A 22,623-nucleotide genomic window follows, 5' to 3' on the forward strand; every position below is an offset into this window, starting at 1 on the left:
AACGGCTCCAGCTAAAGACAGGAAGGCTGATGTGAACACAGACTGGGAGAGATAAGAGATGGCCCGTGTGTCTTCCCTTCTTGTCTGAAGAACAGTAGCAGCAGAGGGTTGTACTATGTCAGCAAGTTATAAAAACAGGAAACAAATTGACACTGTTGCCCAAGTGTGAAGATTTCAATTGCAAGCTCTTTGGTACTAATTGATGTTCTGACATCATGACTAATGAAAATTTACTCAGGCCATTTAACTTCAAAGTGACTCCTGTCATAAAATGTTTTTATTTTGTTTATGTAGTTATGTATAAGGGGTTAAAACATAATAAAATAAATCTTACATGCTATACATATAGCTTCAGTTTTCAAATAGACATAACTGCAACACTGCTAAACAGAGTGAATGAACTCATGTCATCAATAAAAGACATGCAAGTAATTTCTTTATGTTAATGGGCCCTACACACGTAGCGATATACAGGCATTTTGTGAGCAATGCTACTTTATTTAACGACATCGCTGTTTATGATTGGCTATAGCGATGCATGGCCCCGCGCGTCGATATCTCCCGGCGATTAATATCAAGCATGCTGGTTATTAATCTGTCAGGGCCAGTGTTCTGCACACAGCGCTGACACATCGCTGATCGTTCTGAGGGATCTAGCATCGCTCAGCGGGTTGCTACATGCGTAGGCCCCATCAGTTTAAATTGGATGAAATATAATCAAAGCGCTAGGAGCAACTGGGATAGAATAGGTAAAATAATTAAAAAAAATAAAAATAAAAAAATAAAAAAGAGAAAAAAAAAGTTTTAAAGTGAAAGGAGAAAGATAAGATAAGTATGCAATACCAATAAAATAAAAATTAATAAACAACGGCTTTTTTAGGTTTAAGCTCTCTTTTGAAATTGTTGCAAAGTCTTTTGCGAGTGTCTCCGAGACCTCTATGTACAAAGGATAGCTGACTAGCCCTAGCTAAAGTACCGTAACGGGATGCGGCTTTCTCTCCACGTTTGGAGTCCCGTGCGGCGGCTTCCGGCTTCAGCGCTCGTACTTCTGGTGACAGATGGCAGACGTGTCTCGCTTCTGGCTTTGCTGGCTCCAACGCGTTTCGTGCTTGCGCACTTAGTCATGGATACCTGTGCTGGTTCTCCACCCTCTATTTATGGGTGGAGAACCAGCACAGAAAAAAAAAAAACACCCCATAAATAGAGGGTGGAGAACCAGCACAGGTATCCATGACTAAGTGCGCAAGCACGAAACGCGTTGGAGCCAGCAAACCCAGAAGCGAGACACGTCTGCCATCCGTCACCAGAAGTACGAGCGCTGAAGCCGGAAGCCGCCGCACGGGACTCCAAACGTGGAGAGAAAGCCGCATCCCGTTACGGTACTTTAGCTAGGGCTAGTCAGCTATCCTTTGTACATAGAGGTCTCTGAGACACTCGCAAAAGACTTTGCAACAATTTCAAAAGAGAGCTTAAACATAAAAAAGCAGTTGTTTATTAATTTTTATTTTATTGGTATTGCATACTTATCTTATCTTTCTCCTTTCACTTTAAAACCTTTTTTTTTAATTATTTTACCTATTCTATCCCAGTTGCTCCTAGCGCTTTGATTATATTTCATCCAATTGCTATTTTTTATTACCATATCAGAGCTGCTCCCCTCCCCCCAGAAAAAAATATTGGCGCAAAAACAGCAATTCTTTTTTAACCCATCAGTTTAAAAGCTGTACTTGAAAAATGACATGAGCTGATTGGTTGGTACTTTATCTACAGTATCTCCAAGGATTAGTACATCTATCCCGGCCTTAATAAACTGCCAACACTGTAAGTTTAAACTCTACCTCTGGCCTCATGTATATCACTGGTGCCCAAAAGCTGCATCGCTGATTGACATCAATTATCTAAAATGAAATACCATAAATAAATTAGAATCCATAGAGAAAATGTAGTAACAAATCATTTAGTTTAAGCATATAAAACGGTTCAATGCCATATAAAGGTCTTTCCTACTACAACATGCAGGTATAGAGATGCACATGTGTGCTACTGTATGTGAAATTGGAAACTTTATATAAAGAAATGATGATTTATAAAATGACGAATACGACTCTAATAATAAACTTGTAATTATCACTAAGACAAACACAGAAAAACAGATACTTTATTTAAAAGGAGTCTTACAGTTTCCTAAAATAGCCTGTCAAATCAAGTGCATTACCATAGGCGAATCTAGGGGGTGGTCTGGGGGTGCACAGGACCACCCATTAGCCCATTTTGTAGCTGAGGGATGGAGATTTCCAACAAGCCCAGCCCCGTGTCTCTAGCCCCCTGGGAACCAGAGATACGGCCAGGCAAACCTGGAATGTTTTCCCTATAGGAGGACATGGGACCCGCTAATTCCGACCCCCACCCAGTTCAACGGCTGCCAGTTCCCCCTTCGTCAACACTGAAGCTCGAGGTTGATCTCAGTCGAACCCAAATCGCTGGGCCTTCAATCTGATAGCAGGCTGGATCCATATGGGTTAATTGGTTCCAGGGATATTGAGGTTAGACCATTTTTTTTTTCCATTTCTTAAATGTAATTTCATGACTGTTTATGTTCTTTGAGGGCTGATTTCTCTGGAACCAAACAGCCCAGTTTCACAGGACCAAAATCATTCGAAGCCAACTCAAAAGTTCTTCAATATGATACTGGACTCATGTAAATGGGTCAGTTGGTTCCGAAGATATACTGTAGCTGGTTGGTTAAAGGGGGGTAGGGAGAGGGGAGTGGTGGTCTCTCCCCCTCACACCAGAAAATGCAGGGACTATGCTGGTGTATAAGGGGTCAGCCTGGGAATGTCCCTGCATGATCCTGGGACCATATTCCCGGGTAAATCCCTGCATTTTCTGTTGTGAAAGGGGTATTATTTCAAACAGCCGTGACCTGCAGTGCTCTGAATAAAGTCGGGCAGCCCCCTGCTCTCTGCCCAGCTGTCAATGACTTTCACCCCGCAGCTTCCACTCCAATTCTACTCCCCGCTTTCACCTCAGCCCGCCCCCCCTTTAATCATGTGGTGCCGGTGCCCGGCGTGCTCCCCCGACGTCACGCACAATAACAGCGCGCACAATATTTAAAATGTCCACTCGGCTAGAGGGGACACCAGGAGGGGAGTGGGAGCGTGCTCTGCGCTGCGCTCTGCTCCTCTCCCCATAGAAGCAGCTGCACCGCTCTCCATCACTCCCTGCAGCAGCAGCGAAGGCTCATATAGAAATTTACAGTAAGTGGCACTTTTGGGGGATTGCTTAAGGGACGCTACAAGTGGCGGTATGTGGGGGCAATATGCATAATGTGTGGCTTAATGTGTAAGGGGCATTACGGTGTGCAGCATCATGTGTAAGCGGCATTATGTGTGCAGCATCATGTGTAAGGGACATTATGTGGGCAGCATCATGTGTAATGGGTACTATGGTGCGCGGCATCATGTGTAATGGGTACTATGGTGTGCGGCATCATGTGTAATGGGTACTATGGTGTGCGGCATCATGTGTAATGGGTACTATGGTGTGCTGCATCATGTGTAAGGGGTACTATGGTGCCATCAAGCAAGAACCCCCTAGCAATGAGCACGTAGGTAAGCAGCACTTATGTGGCAAATATGTAATGGGCATTACGGTTTGTTATATAGTATGTAATGGGCATCATGATGTGTGGCACAATGTGTAATGGGCATTATGGCGTGTGGCCTTATGTGTAATTGGCATTACAACTTGTGGCTTTATGTGTAATGGGTATTACTGTGTATGGTCTAAAGTGTAATACCACACCCCTTTTTGTGATGACACGCCTCCTTTCCATGAGGCCATGCCCCCTTTTTGCTGCGCGGCTACACCGCGCAAAGGTCCCCCTGCTGTTATGTCTAGATCTGGGACCACCCATTACCATAATTCTAGATTCGCCTATGTGCATTACTGACAACTATTACCAGCAATAGGATCTATTGTAGGGTATGGGTCATTAGGTAGACACTGTCTAGATCAGTGTTTTTCAACCACTGTGCCGTGGCACACTAGTGTGCCTTGAGCTGGTCTCAAGTGTGCCCCCAGATCTAGAGATGCCCAAACCAGTTTACAGCCACCACCAGTTCAACTGTTATTTACTGGTCTCTTCTTTTCATGTAAAGGGCCAATGTATTTTATTTTTATTACCTGTGGTGACCAGTGTGATTGTTTTTTTATATGGGGGCCATAAGGTTTTTTTTTCCTGTGGGGCCAATGTGTTTTGCCCTGTGGGGATCTCATGGTGTGCCTTGGCAATTTTCAAATCTTATTTAGTGTGCCACAAGGTAAAAAGGTTGGAAATCACTGGTCTAGATTGACCACTATTGGTAGACAGTCATTAAATCGACACATGAAAAAAGTCTACATGCATTAGGTCGATACAAGCAAAAGGTCAACATGAAAAAGGTTGCATGACTTGCTGCACTCGCCATGCTTGGGGCACACTATTTAATTCTCCATCTATGCCCACTGGGATGAACATTTCAAAATAAATCACGAAAAACTCATGTTGACCTTTTTCATGTGTGGACCAACAGTGGTCGTTCTAATGACTGAGACCTAATGAACACATACTCTATTGTAGATCACAAGTTCTAGGTCATGATTTAATGGATTCTTTAGCTGGACCCAAGATAATAAAAGTTTATTGCTAAAAGCACCATATAATTGCATAGGATTAATCAATCGCACTTGTCGTTGTCTAGGCCACATCTGCAGTAGGCAGCACTTTAAACTCAAAATGGCTGCATATTACCTTTAACCTCAGTCATCAATTATTAAGCCCTAGGACCAATTGTCACCAAGAATTAGTACTAACTTTACGTTGTTTCTGGGACTGGCTGTGTAACAGGATTACAAATCACAGATGACATATTTGTACATGGATTGTAACGAAAGGCATGGTCTTGGTCTTGGATGAAAGAAGATATTACAAGGTAATATACAGAGAACCCAGAAGAAACCCATGCAAGCGTGGGGAGAGTATACAAACTCCACACCGTTAGGGCAACGGTGAAAAATGATCCCATGACTTCAGTCCTGTGAGGCAGTAATGCTAACCATTACACTGTCTATGTATTTGTACAAACTAGAAATATAGAAGATCCTGAAATGATGAAGTGTCAGCAATATAAATGACTACAAACACAAATTGGAGTGTATACATCTATTTTTTTATGATTCCTTGTTCCATATACAGTCAATTACCTTCAGGATTTCTTCAAGACAGTGAATTACTGGAGGCAGGTAAAGGTCTGACATTGCATCTTCTGCAGTAATATTTTTATCTCCCTCTTCTTGACACACAGCCAGAACATAACAGAAACTGGGAGCAGGCAAGTCCTCCAGCACCTGGAAAAGGTTAGTAATTTAATAATATATTAATATAAATAACCTTTAGTAAGCCAAATCGGTTCTGATGAATACCACACACAAAAATATATCCTTCTCTTATCAATGTAACTGTTAGATCTAATACCTACTCACACTAATGGTAAATAATGTACATTATGTTTCCAAAAAGAAGAACAGAGAGAGATTAGGGCTGCTCTATGAAGCACACAGACATAATAAACTCTTATTCAGTAGTGGATTACAGTTACATTTTGAATTTAAATAATCAGAAAAATCACTAAGGTGAGGAGATTGTGAACTGCAACCAGCCACTCCAATCTCTCTAGCATAGCCAAGTTACTGCTTTAACTAAAATACTCAAAATTCATAATCAAATACCTCATATCAGAAACACTGTAACCTTCTACAGTAACGTCATGATACAAATCAATTAAGGATGACATGTCCAGACATCAAGGTTACATGCGATATAATGAGTAACAGTTAGCCTTGTACTTCCCAAAAATATGTTAAATCCAAGATTTATGCTGCCATGTACTGCCAAGCTTACACAAACCTCCACAAGGCTTAGAGGCCCACCTCCCTGCACCCAGCACACACTGGTACTGTGCACTGCACACACCAGCGCTGGACAAGAACTTTATAGGATGTCCCTTTCTACTAGTGCTGTAACTAGACATTTTAGCGCCCTGTGCCAGGTATAAAATTTGTGCCCCCCCATAATTAATACTTATAGTGGCCCGCTTGTCAATATCCCCTTTACTTCTATAAAAAAAATATTATTATTATTATTATTAAGTCTCCTCACTCTGAAGACTAGGAGCCCCCACAGTACAGTTGTGGGCAAGGCACCGCTGAAACATACCTATCCACGGACTCACAGTCAGTCACTTACAACAGATGTGGTACACAGACTGCATACTTGCCTACCGTCAAAGAATGGCCGGAAGGCTCCCGAAAATCAGCCCCCCCCCCCCCCGGTGGGGGGTCTATGGGGACTAAATGTTGCGAATCATGTCATTGTAGCCCCACCCCACCTTTCCAGAACTACATGTCGACAGTGTTGCACAAATCACAGGACGCAGAGGTCAGTTTCGCAACTATTTGCGCATGCACATCATCATCACTAGGAAAATGACCGTCACACCATTTCTCTAAAAACCTGCACAGGTGCAGTAGACTACTAGTGCACACACGGATGCTGTTGGCTAAAGAGGAGGGGCCCGGATGGAGCCCGCTCCCAGGCCCCCTTCTCTCTTAATACACTATTGCCAGTTATTATCAACATTTCGGCAGTGAACCTTTTGCTCCGCTGACCACTGTGTATTATTTTATTATCAGTATTCCACAAAAAACACCTTTGTCTATATTATCATCATTTGTCTCCAGTTCGTATAACCCTCATTGGTGTAAGGAGGACACGGTCATATCCAGCATTCTATGAGTGTTAAGCTCCCAAGGTCATATGTCAATATTTTATCACAGGATGGCTTTGCGTATGTGTAGTATGAAATGGATGCATGTGAATGGTAATAATTATCGCCCGGCCTGTGAATTCACAGCCATGACATCATGTCGGAATAACCCCCTTTGAATCTTTAGAGGTCTCAATTTACTAAATTGCCTAAAATGAATGTCTCCATATTGTCCAATGTCAATACATAAATATTGTGGTTCCATGGAATAAAACACACACAGATAAAACGCTGAATACCTGTCATGACAGGACACTTGCCTTTCATATATTTTGGAAGAATAATTAACACACCACTCTTCTTCCAACATGAACCCCTATATGTGGTATAAACAACTGGGAGTTAATTAAAGTCTGGAACATTAAATTGCACTGGATTAATGGAAACAGCTGCTTGGCCATTAATATGTTGTTCCCGAGCATGGGAAATTCTTTAAGTGCAAAAATATGTTCGTCCTTAAAAAGTATGAACGTATTCCCAAGATTTACGTCTATTCTAAGGAAACCGATTCATTTGCTTTATGCATACATAATTAAATTGAACAACCTGCAAAAGAACAAGGTATTGTGCTGATAATCCCATACTGAGTGATATCTCAAAGTCATTAATGTGATTACACAACAAGCCTGTTTTAACGAAAGAAATGTATTGCCTTGTCTGTGAAAAGTAATCTTTTAGATATACATTATGAATAAAAAAAGCTTTTATCTATGACTTGTGGCCTAATGATAATACTAGAACATTTTCATAGATTAATGCTCATTATAGTAAATCCCTTTGTTAAGGCACCCCCCCTACACAGGTCCAACTTTTCCATTGAACTCCCCCAGCTGCTCCCCGGGAGGGCTCCATCAGCTTTGGAACTTGATGTGCCATTTTTTATAGGCGATTTATTGCATGTAAGAGAATTCATGGGGAGCTGCTGGGGGAGGTCAAGGGGATTGGATGCGATATATCGTGTACTAAAAAGCACCCGCAATGTGCCGCTGATGATCCCATTCTGATAGATTATACGTGTTGCAGGTATAATCTACAGGATCTGATGCACACTGGCATGCGGATCGGTTTGGACCCGATACCAAACACTTCTGGTTTGGCCTGAATGCCTCCAATATATCGGGCCGATCAGACGGAATCCGATGATACTGGACCAAATCGGACCTGTATTTGGGAGCCTTTACATCAGGGCTCGACAAACCCCGGGGGCCAGGTCGCCATGGCGACCAGATTTTGTTGTCTGGCGACTAGATTCTGAGAGGTGAGGCCTGCCGCCTTTTGAGGTCATAGGACGCAGCGGCAATGTGTCCCTGCTCCTGCCTAAGCCACGTGACATACACGCGGATAGCAGTGTCCATGTCACACGCACCTTCTCTCCCTGGTGATCAGCTCTGTGTCTCCCTCCCCCCTGCCCCCCAACCAACCCGCCCACATACCTCCGTCTCTCACAGGGGTGTTAGCGCAGGAGCTGCTCCAGCTCCCGCGCTGAGTGCAGTGGGCAGCTATTTGAATCCCTCTCCTCCCTGTCTGTATAGCTGAGCACTACGGGTGTCGGCGCAGGAGCTGGTGTCAGTAATAGTCACTGCAACAGCTCCTGCATTGTGTGCTGTGGCCACCTAGTTGAATCCCGCTCCCCTGCCCGCATAGCTACTAGCTAGTCCTGCGGGTGTCAGAGCGCAGGAGCTGGTGTCCGAGCAGCTCCTTCTGCCCTCCTGTTAATTGCAAGTATTACTGGCTGGGGCAGCACACTGTCTGCATCAGCTATTTGAATCCTGCTCCCCCCGTCCGTATAGCTGAGCGCCGCGGGTGTCGGCGCAGGAGCTGGTGTCAGTAATACTGTCACTGCTCCAGCTCCTGCACTGCTCCAATCAGCTGACAGCTCACAGTCAGTGTGCATGCAGGAGTCTATCTTGTGCTCTGTGTGCATGTGTTCCCATCCTGTCTGCAGCCCAGGTTCTGTCCGGTGCCTGTCCTGCTATGTGTCACATAGCCCTGTACTCTGCCTCCATGAGCTGTGAGGTAAGCTCCTGCATTGTGTGCTGTCTGTGGTACACCGTCCGTGACAACCCAACCCCCCCAGCTCCCTGTAGTGTATACGGCCCTGGGAATGCAGGGTAGGTTGAACTTGTGTGGCCCAATCTGAAGGAAGATAACTGTCCTGCAATGTGTCACATAGCCCTGTGCTCTGCCTCCATGAGCTGTGAGGTAATCTCCTTGCTGTATGCTACAACTCTGCACTGTCACTGTTAGCCCTCATGTGTTACATCTAATACAGATACAGTACACATGATGTAACATTCATAAATGTGACTATGCATTATTTTATCATGTATTACTGTGTATAATACAATGCCATTCTGTACAATATCAGTGTGGGTTATGACTAAGGGCCTAGTTTTCAGTCTTTTTATTTTTTGGGGGCGATTTAGTTTGTCTGGCTCCTACACTTTTGTCCTGGCTCCTAGATTTTAGAAAAATTTGTCAAGCCCTGCTTTACATGCTTTCTCACATCATAATAAGAAAATTATGCTGCATGTTATTTGTCTATTCACAGTAGAAATAAACTTGATGGGGTCCTGGCATTCATCCACAATAATGACAGGACCCAAGGTTCCCTACCAAATTATGCCCAGAACATCACAATGCTAACGCAAGCTTGCAGCTAGAGAGGCCAATCCCGGGATCATCGAAATCCCTGATTTTGGCCTAATCGTGGTGGGATTTGATTCCAGGATTGAAGCTTTCAATCCCAGGAAACAGGATTTAGTAAACTGATGGGTAATTCACTTGCCGTGTGTTCATATTCATATGAATTTGAATTTTATTATGCTATCTCATTTTATTGGGCTATACATTTAATAAAAGCATATTGTTATTAATTGCACTACCTGATTAATCCTTTATAGCACAACTATCTTGGTATATATTTTGCCATTATAATTATGGTGGTAATTTATGCAGAAAACACGGCTTTAAAAGATTAACACATATCACTTGGAAGTATTGCACTGGCACAGTATACAAACAATGACATGTACTTTTCATTTTATAAAATCTCCATGGGCTTGCACAACATTTAAAGCATCATATACCCCCCCCCCCCCCCCCAAAAGTACATTTTCTCTCACCGTTCCTTGATCCTGACTCTGCCCATGAATTTTTATAGGCACCAATGGAGGCCACAGGCTGTCAATCAGACTGAAGAGTCCTGGGGCCCTGCATATAATAATATATGTAAATATTAGTAGTAAATCACAGCAGGTTAATTCTACATGCATGAATTGCCCTTGCAATTTTTCTTTAACAACTTGCACGGTCTAATCTGTATGCAGAAAAAAAAACTGTGGTGGTAATCAGTGGCAAGTATCGGTTTAAATTTTTTTTTTTATTAACTAGTTCCAAAAACAAAAACAAGAAGAAATCAGGTAAAAAGTTCAGAATGTAATAAGATAGGAATCTGAACACTTATCCAGTGGGTGGGTGCTACTGTAACTTTCTATGAACATGTAACTTTGGGGAGCAACAGTGTCGTTTTTCAAAGAATAAATGCAATGCGAAAACTAGGTGCAACTTTTTCACACAAAAAAAAAAAACCCTCTCACATCGCACCTCAGACACGGGTTATTTCTGGGTTGGTGAGTCAAGTTGTGGTGTGAAATCCGGCTTTGACTCGGCTTTGCGATGTGAAAGGGGTAAAAACAAATCTGTCTGAAAGTAGGAGACAGGAGAATTTATTTTGTTTCTACCTTTCAATAACTGCAGAAATAAAATAAAAAAATGAACTCTGACATTTAATTACAATATTGTTTCCAATTATGTTATAGTTAAACAGAAACATTACTTTATTCCCTTATTTGTGAAAAGCGATAAATATAGTTTTATTCATGTCAATGTTTTGTTTTCTGCCATAAAAGTAGATCATATTGTCCATCAATATCACAACCTGTATTTATTAAGCAGTCTGCAGAAATTGAATATGTGCAGAACAGTTTCCATTCGCTCAGTGTCGGAAGTCTGTAGTTTGCCCAACAGAAGTGGAACGTGTTAAGCAGTCCTGCAGGTCATTATGTGCTGTCAGAATGTTGTGTTATCATTTCAGCATGTGAGGTTTCCTCACGCTCTGTGACACAATATGTAAATTAGCCACGTGCGACGTGCAGTGCAAGGTATTTCCAACTTCCATGCAACAGGCACACAGAGGCTGTCAGTCGGCGTGGCTGCAGGAAGAAAACGATCATGTATGTGCAGTAACTGGCATACCACATCCTCCACATGATCAGTTTACAGAATATCAGCAGTTTCTTAAGAGTAGACTTTGGAAGTTGATATGGATATGATAGCGGATTTAAACCCAGTTATCTATCAAATTAAATACACTTCTTTTTTTCCTTTAATGCTATGGTTGATAAAAATGTAAATATTAAACAAAAAAAATAATTAGAAAAACATAAAATAAATACACAGCACATGGCATACGGTCATTAGGTCGACAAGCATTGGGTCGACAAGAAGAAAGGTCGACATGCAGAAAGGTCGACATGGGACTAGGTTGACAGGTCATTATGTCGACACAAGCATTAAGGTTCATTACACACTGTGCGACTATGCCCAACGATGATCGTGTTCATCGCTGGGGGGGGGGGGGGGGAGCCGCTCAGTGCATACACACTGCGTGGCTTTCTCCCTGCCCAGTGCCAACGGCGGGGGGAGGGCGGATTTGCATAACGCAGAGCTATGCAAAGCCGTCCTCAAAGCCGCTCATCTGCTGGTATTACCGGCTTTCCCGGCGATGATGCAGGAGCGCGCAGCAGCGGTCATCACTGGAGCATACACACTGGGCGCTTGCTGTTTTGAGCGACTTTCAGCTCAGAGACGCCCAGTGTGTATGGGCCTTTAGGTCGACATAGGCAAGGTGGACAGTCAAAAGGTCGACATGGGGTTTTTCATTGTATTTTGAGCCGACAGGCGGTATTTCATGCCCTACCATCCACTAGGGTGGTGGAAGTATGAAATGTGTCGAAATTTGGGTAAAAAAAAAACATGTCGACCTTTAGACTGTCAACCTTGTTTGGGTCGACCTAATGACCTAGACCCATGTTGACCTAATGGTGTCGACCTAATGATCCATACCCGTTTACATGGATATCATTACCACTAGTACAACAAAGACAAATGTTATTAATATTGATAGTGAATACAGTGAGAGAGAGAAAATGGAAGTAAACATTGCTTGGGACTGAAGTTATCAGTTAGCACCACTTATAAATTCCTATTCCACTTAAAAATGTACCCACTGTACAGGAGCGCATCCAGAAAAAAATTACAATGACAGCGGAAGAGGCATGTGCACAAAGGGAGAGAGTGTGTGTGTGTGTGTGTGTGTGTGTGTGGGGGGGGGGTATCTTGTTGTGCATGCTCCCTGAAAAGTAGTGGGTGTGGCCTTAGAACAGGGGTCATGGCCTCAAATGGCTAGGTAAATAAATAGAAAAATAGTTAGAAATAAATACTTCCCATTGTAATCAATTTCAATTCCTGCATGAAGATATATAATTTTTTTTTAACAATATTTTTCCTTTATTGAAGCATGACATACAATAAATGTGCAACATGAGTACATCTCCAATGTATAAATCATCATCTGCAATCACATAGTTTCAACGCAATAAGAAAAAAAAATATATATATTTTTTTTTTTACAGACTCTTTGCAGCAGTGTCCTTTGTTATAAAAAACTACAATAAAATATATTTAAGAGAAAATAGAGAAATACTTCCGGACCCGCGTCTAACTCTTCTAATCCCAACTATAGGTGTACCTCTTGTGCGGCAAGTGATATTGGGGGGTCCTGAACACACACATGTGTTTCATACCACAAGGTTTTGAAGATATATAATTTATATCCCATGCAAGAAAAGATGGCACTCAGGAGACTTAAAGTGCAAAAAAGGTGATCTATTTACATATCCACAAATCCCGGTTTCGGGGAACGTATCTCCTTCTTTCAGTCCTGAGGTGTACACCCTGATGAAAAATGTGTAAATATATTTGAAACGTTGGTATCCCTTCATGTCCTCTATCTTTATTGTCCAGAAATTGTCTATGTAGAAGCAGCTTGTACTACTTCCAGGAGGGCACCCTGGTTACACAAGTCAGTAAGTGGAGTGCTGGCCAACATCCATATAATATATATACAAAATAAATGGTTCAGGTGTTGCGCTAAAAAATACCAAGCTGCAACTCTGAAATGTCTCTCCTGTTAGTGAAAGACACAAACAACAGTTTATGGGAAAAAGGGGAAGATCAGAGTGCGCTACTAACTGTACCACCTAGCATAAACCAATATATAGCATGATCACACAATCATTGATTTGCCGGAGTCGGTTAGCGATGTTCGATAATGAGAGGTAGACTTCGTTCAAATGGTATTCTCTTTATTAAAAGAAGCCCAATGCGTTTCGTCAACACGACTTCATCAGGGGCCACGCAAAGTATACGTTTCAGATATCAGGCTTTACAACAATAGGGCATTGTGCAAATTCAAGTTCACTAAATGGTGGTGAGGGCAAACTCACTGAGGTTAGTTTAACTTCACTCCGGACGAGTAAAAAAAGGGGCCGTATTTATAAAGTTCACGTTCAAAGGTGGAACCAACCTATTAAAAGTCCAATTAGGAATGAAAGTCCCAACGGAATAAGGGAATCATCCGTATGAAAAACATTCATATAAAAAAGCCTAGATAAATGGTTTCCTCAAATTTCAGACCCAGCAAGGAAAAGAGTGTGAATCTCCCACAATCAAGACAGAGTAGCTCTCTCCTAGAAGGCTGACAGACCCGAGCGACGCGATTTTGGGCTAGATTTAGCCTTTTTCCGACAATTAAAAAATCGGGTCCATCGCATGCCATTATAATGGCATGCGATGCGACAGACGCGATTTAACATTGAATGCATTGTACTCAATGTTAATTTCCTATGTAAAATCGGGTCCACTGTATGCCATTATAATGGCATACAATGCGACCAATGCGATGGACCCGATTTTACATAGGGACAATGTTAAATGGGCCAATGTACCCAATTTTTTATTGTATACCCACCCTGATGGGTAAGTGGGATTCAGTACTGAATCCCGGCGGTCGGGATCCCGGCGTTCAGAATCCCGACAGCCAAAATGCCGACAAGGGGGGGGCGTGGATCACCTCCCCTTGCGGGCTCGCTGCGCTCGCCACGCAGCGGGCCCGGTGCCTCGCTACGCTCGGCACACTCATTTATTCTCCCTCCAGGGGTGTCGTGGACACCCACGGAGGGAGAATGTGTCGGGATTTCGTCGGTCAGGATTCGGAACGCCGGGATCCCGACCGCCGGGATTTTAACTGCATCCCTGGTAAGTGGTATGTCAAATGCCCCCCCATTGTTGACCCCACCCCACGATGACCGTCAACCCGAAGCGTGGCGTGCGCAGCGAGCCCGCGAGGGGCGGCGGTACGCGTCCTCTGACCTTTTCATACCCCCACTATCCACGTCGGCGAGGAGTTGATTGTATATAGTGTGGCGAGCGCAGCGAGCCCAAAGCGTGGCGAGCGCAGCGAGCCCCGCAAGGGACCGCGTAATACCTGTGAAGTAATGCGCGTACGCTTGACACACTATATAAAATCCGATGTGGATAGTGGGGGTATGAAAAGGTCGGAGGACGCTTACCGCCGCCCCTAGCGGGCACGCCACGCTTCGGGTTGGCGTTCATCGTGGGGTGACGTTAACAATAGGGGGGTATTTGACCCATCATGGTGGGTATACAATGACAATTGGGGTCTGGGGGGCATTTAACATTGAGCCCAATGTAAAATCGGGTCTCAGGGACCATTTTACATTGGTTCCAATGTAAAAATCGCGTCGATCGTGTTGCATGCGATTTGGTTGCATGTGATGGACGCAATTTTTTAGGACCCGATGGATACAATTAAAATAGCTGGCGCCGTGCTAGGAAACAAGTACCTGGTTTTATTCTGCAACAAATATGTGTTTTTACACTATGGAGCTCTCCTCTGTTCTTGTATTTTTAACACACACACACACATATATATCTCTATATACTGTATATATATATATATATATATATATATATATATATATATATACACATATATACACACACACATACATATACATACATACAAGAAAAGAATGTATCAATAAAACTGCTTATTTTTCCCCACACAGTTAACCATGGTGTAATGCTCATTAAATCATTGATTCCGCATAAAATGAGCTTGCCTTTTATCGGCCCCTGATGACAGGATTCCTTGACTATATTGTCCACATTGAGCATGCTGCGCAGACTCTATTGCACAGGCTTTATTCAGTACCCTGTAGTATAATGCTAAGGAGATTCTTATCACTAAACAAATAGGTATCTTGTTAACAGAATACACTATTGTGAAAATGATACTGGTTATGTTTTTATAATAGCGTGTATTAGAGCAATCAAATGTCCATTAGCAGCATTGTGGGAAAAAAGCCAAAGAAAATGTCAGAGGGGCCTCTCTGTGCTGGAAAAGGAATTCTAAACTGTCAGGAAAACTTGGTCTTGGATATTAGCCAATATATTCTTTGCAGACGAAAGCTGTTTTTATGCTGTACACGCATGAGCAAAGTAAAATAAAATACATCCCTACATCAATATGTATATGTGTGTATATATATATATATATATATATATTGTCACATACATCAAATATTGATTTGATGTTGATTTTTCATCTTTCATTCACTTTTCATTTTGTTTGCCGTGCCGTGATTGGACCTCCGTATTTGGGGTACATTGGCATCATAAAATAGAATATATATATATAGATATATGCGTGATGTGTGGTGTGCTACCCTTCCAATGGTCCTTGCTGCTAGGGAAACAGGGCAGACCTAGTTAGAAAAAAAAGGACCTGGCCAGTGAGATTGGGGTATATATGGGGGGCATGACGCATGCGACAGGACGGTTGGTTAAGCCTTGTAAAAAGTTGCTGTTTTAAAAACAAACGGGCAATCTTTTGCCAAATCCTGAACCTCTGCCTATTACATTTAGCCCAATGCATCCTTATAACAGCGCAATTTGACTAGTACGCACAGGGAGACTGTGTTGATTACCTCATTATCCTTTGTTAGACATAACACAACTGTGATTCTGGTGTGCAACACAAATTACAGTCCCCATTGAAGATGTTTCAATTTCATGTGTCGAGAGAAACAAAAGTAACCATTTATAGTAGCAGGGCGTAAATAAAGACAATGTGGTAGTTTTATGGGGGAAATACAAGGCAGGTTCAGAGGTGAGAGTAGTACTGTGGTCAGCTCACAAATACATAATAAAACAGCATTAAGGTACATGGATTTGGAATGACAGCTCCACACAGGGAAAACCTAAGCTTAGTTTTTGCAAACCACATAAACCTCAGGTACAGAGGTATGGAGGAGAGTGGAAACTATACGCTGACCACATTCAAAACAGTTATATGGAAACATAAACTCTAATCTGCAATATGGTCACAACAACACGGATGGGACAAATTAGAACACCAGATTCAAATTGCTCAAATCAATAGGCCCAAAACACTAATCATTGGAATGAACGTGTCAATTACCTGTTTACAATGCACCGCAATCAGGGTTGAACCTGTGTTCAGCCCGGGAACATTTGATGGGTTGAAATCCACCGCCTGCAAACCCGGGTTATTAGGGCTGGTGTAAAAGGTATAACATAGTGAGCATGCATTTGTTCTTGCTGTTACATTAAACCACTGTTTAGAAAACTAAAAACCAACATCTTGTAAACCTCAGCTAGAGGAAAATCTGCATTGCACTACTCAGCATTCTGACCTTCCCCTTGTAGTTCTCTGTAAGATCTTTATTCCGGAGAGAAGGCATGCTTTGCCTTCCAATGTCTGACAGTATTTCCTGATGTCCTCCACAGGAGTGCTTGCAAACTGTACATACAGCTCACTGAATATCCCATAAGCATCTTGGATGAGAAGACACATTCTGAAAAACAAAACACACACGATAAATGGCCTAAATGCAAACAATCCGACACATCAACATCCACATAACTTATTTAGAGAGTTATGGTGTGTACACATGGGCCCTTATTCTAATCGGCTCGGTACGGCCCGCGTGCGGCCGTACCGCCGATGTTTTCTCTCTGCACATGCGCAGAGGTCACTCTGCGCATGTGCAGGGGAATTCTCCGTGGTAAAAATTTAGACGCCGCAAAGGGGGCGTATAGGGGCGTGAGGGGCTTCATCCCCTCATTTCCCTATGTGTACGCCCCGCGTTTCATGGGCGTTCCCATGCAAACGCGGGGCGTACGCATGGTAATGAGGGCATGACGCCACTCATGGGGGCGGAAAGCTGACGTCGCCGGATGTCAGCTTTCAGCCCCCATACAAGCTACCACACGGACGATTGTCCGTGTGGTCTCAGCTTGCGGGAGCTGCCGCGGCGTGCGGTCCTGCCTTCGATGGTCGTCGACCATCGAATGCAGGGGGCAGCTCCCAGCATGGTGGAGGCGTACGCCTCCACCATTTTCGTGCGGTTCGCCAGCCGTCCGTGTACGGACGGCCGTGGCGAACCGTATGGTGGGCGGGGATTCGTCTGGTGCGGTCGGAGCCGCATATGCGGCTCGACCGCACCAACCAGAATAAGGGCCATGGTGAGATTCCCTTGCTAATCTTTGCTAACTCTGTACTATCTACATACAATTCATGCTATCAGTATTAGATTTGCACTATATATAGTCTTTGCTGCCCTGTCTATCTGGGTTTTGATTTGTTCTGTCACGGGAGCGCGCATAGGGATCACAAGGTAAAAAACCTGTGCGATCTGCATGCGATTTTGACCATATAGTCAAAATCTCATGCTGGATTGTACCATGTGTACACAGCATTACTGAGTGTACACAGAATGGACAATATATATAGAAATGTATGGTATTAGGGTGAGCAGTTGATGCAGCTGCATTGTAATGAACTAAGCAGGACAAAAAGTGCTTTTTTGGGGAAGAAGATATACAAAGTATAATGAAATATACATACAGTCAGGGAATGAAAGGAAGTAAGTTTTAGTTATATAGCGCACTTTCGCCAACAGGACTCAAGGCGCTTTACAGACTTTAAAAATAATGCACATACTGTAATACACAGGGTTGTCAGAACGAGCAACAATGGCAGTACAGATATACATCACACATACAGATATGCACTAGATGCATTATAATGAGGGACATGGACAACATATAGTTACTGAGCTGTACAGCACCCTGGCAGCCATTCAGAGGCGCCACATGGTGATTGCACCAGCCAGATAGGTAGACAAGTAAAACAGTACAGATATAGGACACCTACAGATATATGCTAGATCTCTCCTGATGGGGGACACGGACATGGGGCACACAGTGTAGGCTGCTGCTGGCAGGCTGTGCACAGCAGAGGCGTAGCACGCGGTTTCGGGGTAACAGGAATAAAATGTAAGAGAATACTACAGTGGCATAAAAGGCAGTATTAAGACAGTGGTAAGGTCAATAAAAATTAGATTTCACATGTTTCAGGGAGCAGCAGATGATCTAGCAATAATGGAGCAAGGTGGTCCAGACGAGCGAGTGGATGATATAGGGGGAGATCCTCTAAGCTAAAAATGCGGTAAAAACCCCGTTATCAGGGTTTTTACTGCATGTGGGTTACCGCGGCATTGCCAGAAAAATCTGGCGATGCCCCATAGAATCCAATGGGCTTCTACCGCAACCCTCCGCCACCCTGCGGCAACCCCCCGCCGCCCCCTCCCCCCTCACCTGTGTCCGGGCAGCACAGAGCTGTGCTGCCTGGACCTGTGACCTCCTCCCTGCACTGATCCTCTTCCTGGTGCAGGGAGGAGGAGAGCCCGGTGCAGCAGCGCCAGGTGTGTGAGGGAGGGGGGAGCCGCCGGGACCTGCTGGGACCCGGCGACTCTCACCGCAAAGGACAGCTCTTAACGCAAGAGCTGTCCTTTGCTATAATTATCGCAGATGTTACAACATCTGCGATAATTATAAATGCGATGGGCAGCGAAGGGGGGCGGAGATTCTTAGAGAATCTCCCCCAAAGTCAGAAGGGTATACAGAGCAAGTAGGTAGATGAATGAGGTCCTTAGCAGAAGAGTTGGCTGACAGGTTAGTCTCCATTGTCCTTCTGATGTTTCCCTTCTGTTTAACTCCTGTATAACTCCAGCTTCGATATAACTATTGTAATATCACATTGAACTGATCACTTAGAATCTGAGAGCAGCCTTGGCTTAGCAGCCTAGCACTCACTATAAAAGGGGAGTGAGAGAAAGGGTGTCAGGGAAAAAAAGAGAAAACGATGAGAGGGGGCCCTGTATCGCCACTTCCCCCATAGGTTTCAACATCGAGCAGCCCAGCTTCGCACCCCTGGGCTATCGCCATTCTGAGATGGCAATAGCCCATTGTAGCCTATGAGCTACGGGATTGCACTGCTGCCGGGGCAGTGCAGTCAGCAGGAGGTTTCAGTGCTAACCACGCATGCGCAGACCCCCTGGCTTCCAGCTGAGTCCATCGCAGGGACTGGCACCTTTCGGAGCCCTGACCCTGCGCTTGTGGGATGATACATCCCAGCGCTAATATCGCATTTTACAATGCATTGTATTGTAAATACGATAATTGATAAATGGGCCCCAAAAAGAGTAACAAGGAGGGAAACAAGAAAATGAGTGTGAGGATATACAGAGAGATGGGGTCTCTGGGTAAAAAACACAGGGAGAAATTTAAAAGATGAGAGATTCAGAAAGTGAGATATTTGGTAAGAAATCTGTAGCAAGTGGCAATCATTTACGCGTCAAAACCAATTTGGTTTTGAAGTGTAAATGATTGCCACTTTCAAAACACTGGATATTTCTCACCAAATCTTTCACTTTCTGAACTGCTCATCCTATTAAATTTCACCCACAACGTTAGAGTGTCAGGCAGAGAAAAATAGGACGAGAGATATTGGGGGGTATTCAGACTTTTGCGTTAGGTAGTTTTAAGCGTAATCTGTTCACTTTTTCTTATTTTTTCGAATGCGAACTCTCATCGGGTATTCAAACTTTGATTTTTTTCACAAAGTCGTTGTTTGCGATGTTTGTGAAAGTTTCGTTTCTTTCGACCTTATTTATGTGAAAACTTTTTTTTTTCACATTTTTTCACATTTCACTTTTTCGTAATATCAATGTCCTTTTCACTTTTGAATGTTTTCTCTTATTCACACTTTTTAAACGAACTTGTTTTCACACTTTTTTCGGTGTATTTACGGGATTCTGTTTGCGCTTTTTTTCTGCCGCGTTACCATGTTGCATTAGCATTCTCCTCTTTATTTGTTCATATTTGTTATATTCGTTGGTTCCTTTAAATGTATTTGTTTAATTTTTCCCATTATTTTTACCAGAATGTATGTTACTGAATATATATTTAATTTTAAAGTAATATTATTTTTCTCCCATGATGCTCTGTTCTGACATGTGATCCATTTTTAAACCCAGAATGCAGTTCTTCCCTTGTTTAGACACTCCTGTTTGAGACTTCAGGGAGTTCACAGCATCGTGCAGTCTGCTGATATCTAACGAAAGGATTGCAGTCCGCAGTCCGTGCACGAAGTACTGCTCCCTCTTCGGAAAATGGCGTCTAATCACGAGGAGCGAAAACTTATATAGACTGCGTAGGGCAGAAATGCCTCTTTTCACCTTCACCTCTTTTCACCTTGTTGGTCAAATTTCACGGGTGAAAAGCTTTTCACTTTTCAAGTCTGAATACACGAAAACTTTTCATAAGTGAAATCAATTCGCATCGCGAATTACCCGAAAAATAAAACACATCGCATTTTATACACTTATCGGACATCTCTGAATACCCCCCATTGTCAGGGAGAGAGACAGAGGAAGTGCCAAAGAGAGAGATGCAGTGCCATGGAAAGAAAAACAGGGAAAGGAAGATAAAAAAGAGAGAGAGGGGGGGTGTTATGGGTAGAGAGCGAGAGGGAGGCTTCGGGGAGAGAATGTGAGAAAGACAGTGTCAGGATAGATGGGGGACAGTATTTGAGAGAGGGAGAGCTGGGGGACAGAGAGGCAGCATCAGAAGGAAAGAGGCAATGTCAGGGAGAGAGACAGCATCAGGGAGGAGTGAGAGACAGTGCCATAGAGAGAAAGTGAGGGAGAGAAAGACAGTGACAGAGAGACAGTTATGGGGGAGGGGGGGGGGGGGTGGCAGTGTCAGGGAGAAAAAGAATGAAGTAAAAAAATAGTGTACATAAGCGAGAGGGAGAAAAAAAAAGGGGTAGTGAGCACTTCCTGACTACGGCACAGCCACAGGACTCTGATTGGAGTGGGCACTTCACAGCATACCCATAAATACCCGTGAATCGTGACAATGCAGTGAGCGAGACAAGCTGGGGCAAGCTTTGCTGCAGTGGTGTGCAGGCGTGAAGGGGGAGCAGCGCCACCATTGGCTTTGGGGACAAACACTGACTGGAAATGGTTCGGGCCTCATAGTAGCTGCACCCCCAGTAAATATGGAAGTCCATACATTGCCATATTTATATTTTTTATTACTTAACCACGCGATGATGGCAGCAGCGCTGCAGAAATCACCAGAAAAATGACTGCTGCTGTGTCATTTTTCTAGAGATCTGTGCATACACATTAGAGTCTGAACCCTTTAGTGCTTGGACTCTATAGCGGATGTCGGTAGAGATGAGGGAGCCTGGACAGAGGAGGCTGCTCATGGGCCTACTCCTCTCTGAAAACACCCCTGTAAACACAGTTAAGGATAAAGTATATATAGTAGAGAAGATATAGACACCATGAACTTTATTTAATATATATGAGGTGCATACTCTTCACTGTTGAGAGTGAACTCTCCCCCTCCTTAGACGGGCCACTGATAACATGTTAACAAGCCACATTAATGTGCGGTGTCTCCCAACGATAGAAGCTTCTGGTGTACCAAGAGGGAGCTTTGGTGTCATTATAGCAAGATGTATGAGGACAGAACTATACAGTTACTGTATGCCATTCTGTTGAGTGTAGAGAAAGTATATCACTGTGTAATGAACAAGACAAACCTTACCAAAAAAGTACAGTGTATATGCAATACTTATAGACAGGGTTGCCGACTTTTACAATCTCCTCTCTGGGAGAACCTCGGAGAGGAGACGGTCTACATCACTTCTGGGGGCGGGGCCTGATGGAGACATCATCAGTCCCTGCCCCCAGTAATGCAAATACCACAATACGTGGGTCTCCGGTGAGGGGGCGGGGCTAAATATGCGCGATTTGCATATCGCTGCAATTTAACGCTACGGCCACCACAAGGTACATGAGGGGGGAAGGGGACAGCCGGAATCCGGGAGGGTTGCCCCCTTTCCGGGGGACCGGGAGAGGGACCCGATTTTCGGGATCCTTTCGGCCATTCCGGGAGGGTTGGCAACACTGCTTATAGAAACATCCACTAAGAAAGCATCAGCAATACACAGACAGACTTACAGGAAGCTGTAATTAAGTCAGGCATATATCTGGGGTCTAGTTATGAATAAAACAAATAAACAGGGTCTATAATAAGACCTTTACTATAATTATAAATAAACAAATTGGGTTATTTGGGGATTTCTGGGCATTGGCTCTTGATTACAGTATAATATAACCAGTATTGACTGACTAAGAAATGTAGATGTGCCAACTGATAATTTTTTGTA

General features: G+C 43.5%; 1 protein-coding gene across 8 annotated transcripts in view; it reads right to left on the reverse strand.

The window, feature by feature from the left end:
• SPIDR (scaffold protein involved in DNA repair) overlaps nucleotides 1-22,623 on the reverse strand; it is a 419,457-nt gene that overhangs the window by 41,013 nt on the left and 355,821 nt on the right. For 6 of the 8 annotated variants that reach the window (XM_083187431.1, XM_083187430.1, XM_083187434.1 and 3 more), the window contains 4 exons: nucleotides 16,730-16,891; nucleotides 9,992-10,079; nucleotides 5,245-5,388; nucleotides 1,839-1,898 (listed from right to left, as the gene is read on the reverse strand). In XM_083187431.1, the coding sequence (XP_083043557.1) occupies nucleotides 1,839-1,898; nucleotides 5,245-5,388; nucleotides 9,992-10,079; nucleotides 16,730-16,891 (454 nt within the window). The remainder of the gene's footprint in view (nucleotides 1-1,838; nucleotides 1,899-5,244; nucleotides 5,389-9,991; nucleotides 10,080-16,729; nucleotides 16,892-22,623) is intronic. The other 2 variants (XM_083187433.1, XM_083187429.1) reach the window with 2 other exon arrangements.

Source organism: Crinia signifera, chromosome 5, assembly GCF_055691185.1.
Source record: "Crinia signifera chromosome 5, ASM5569118v1, whole genome shotgun sequence".
NCBI classification, from domain to species: Eukaryota; Metazoa; Chordata; class Amphibia; order Anura; family Myobatrachidae; genus Crinia; species Crinia signifera.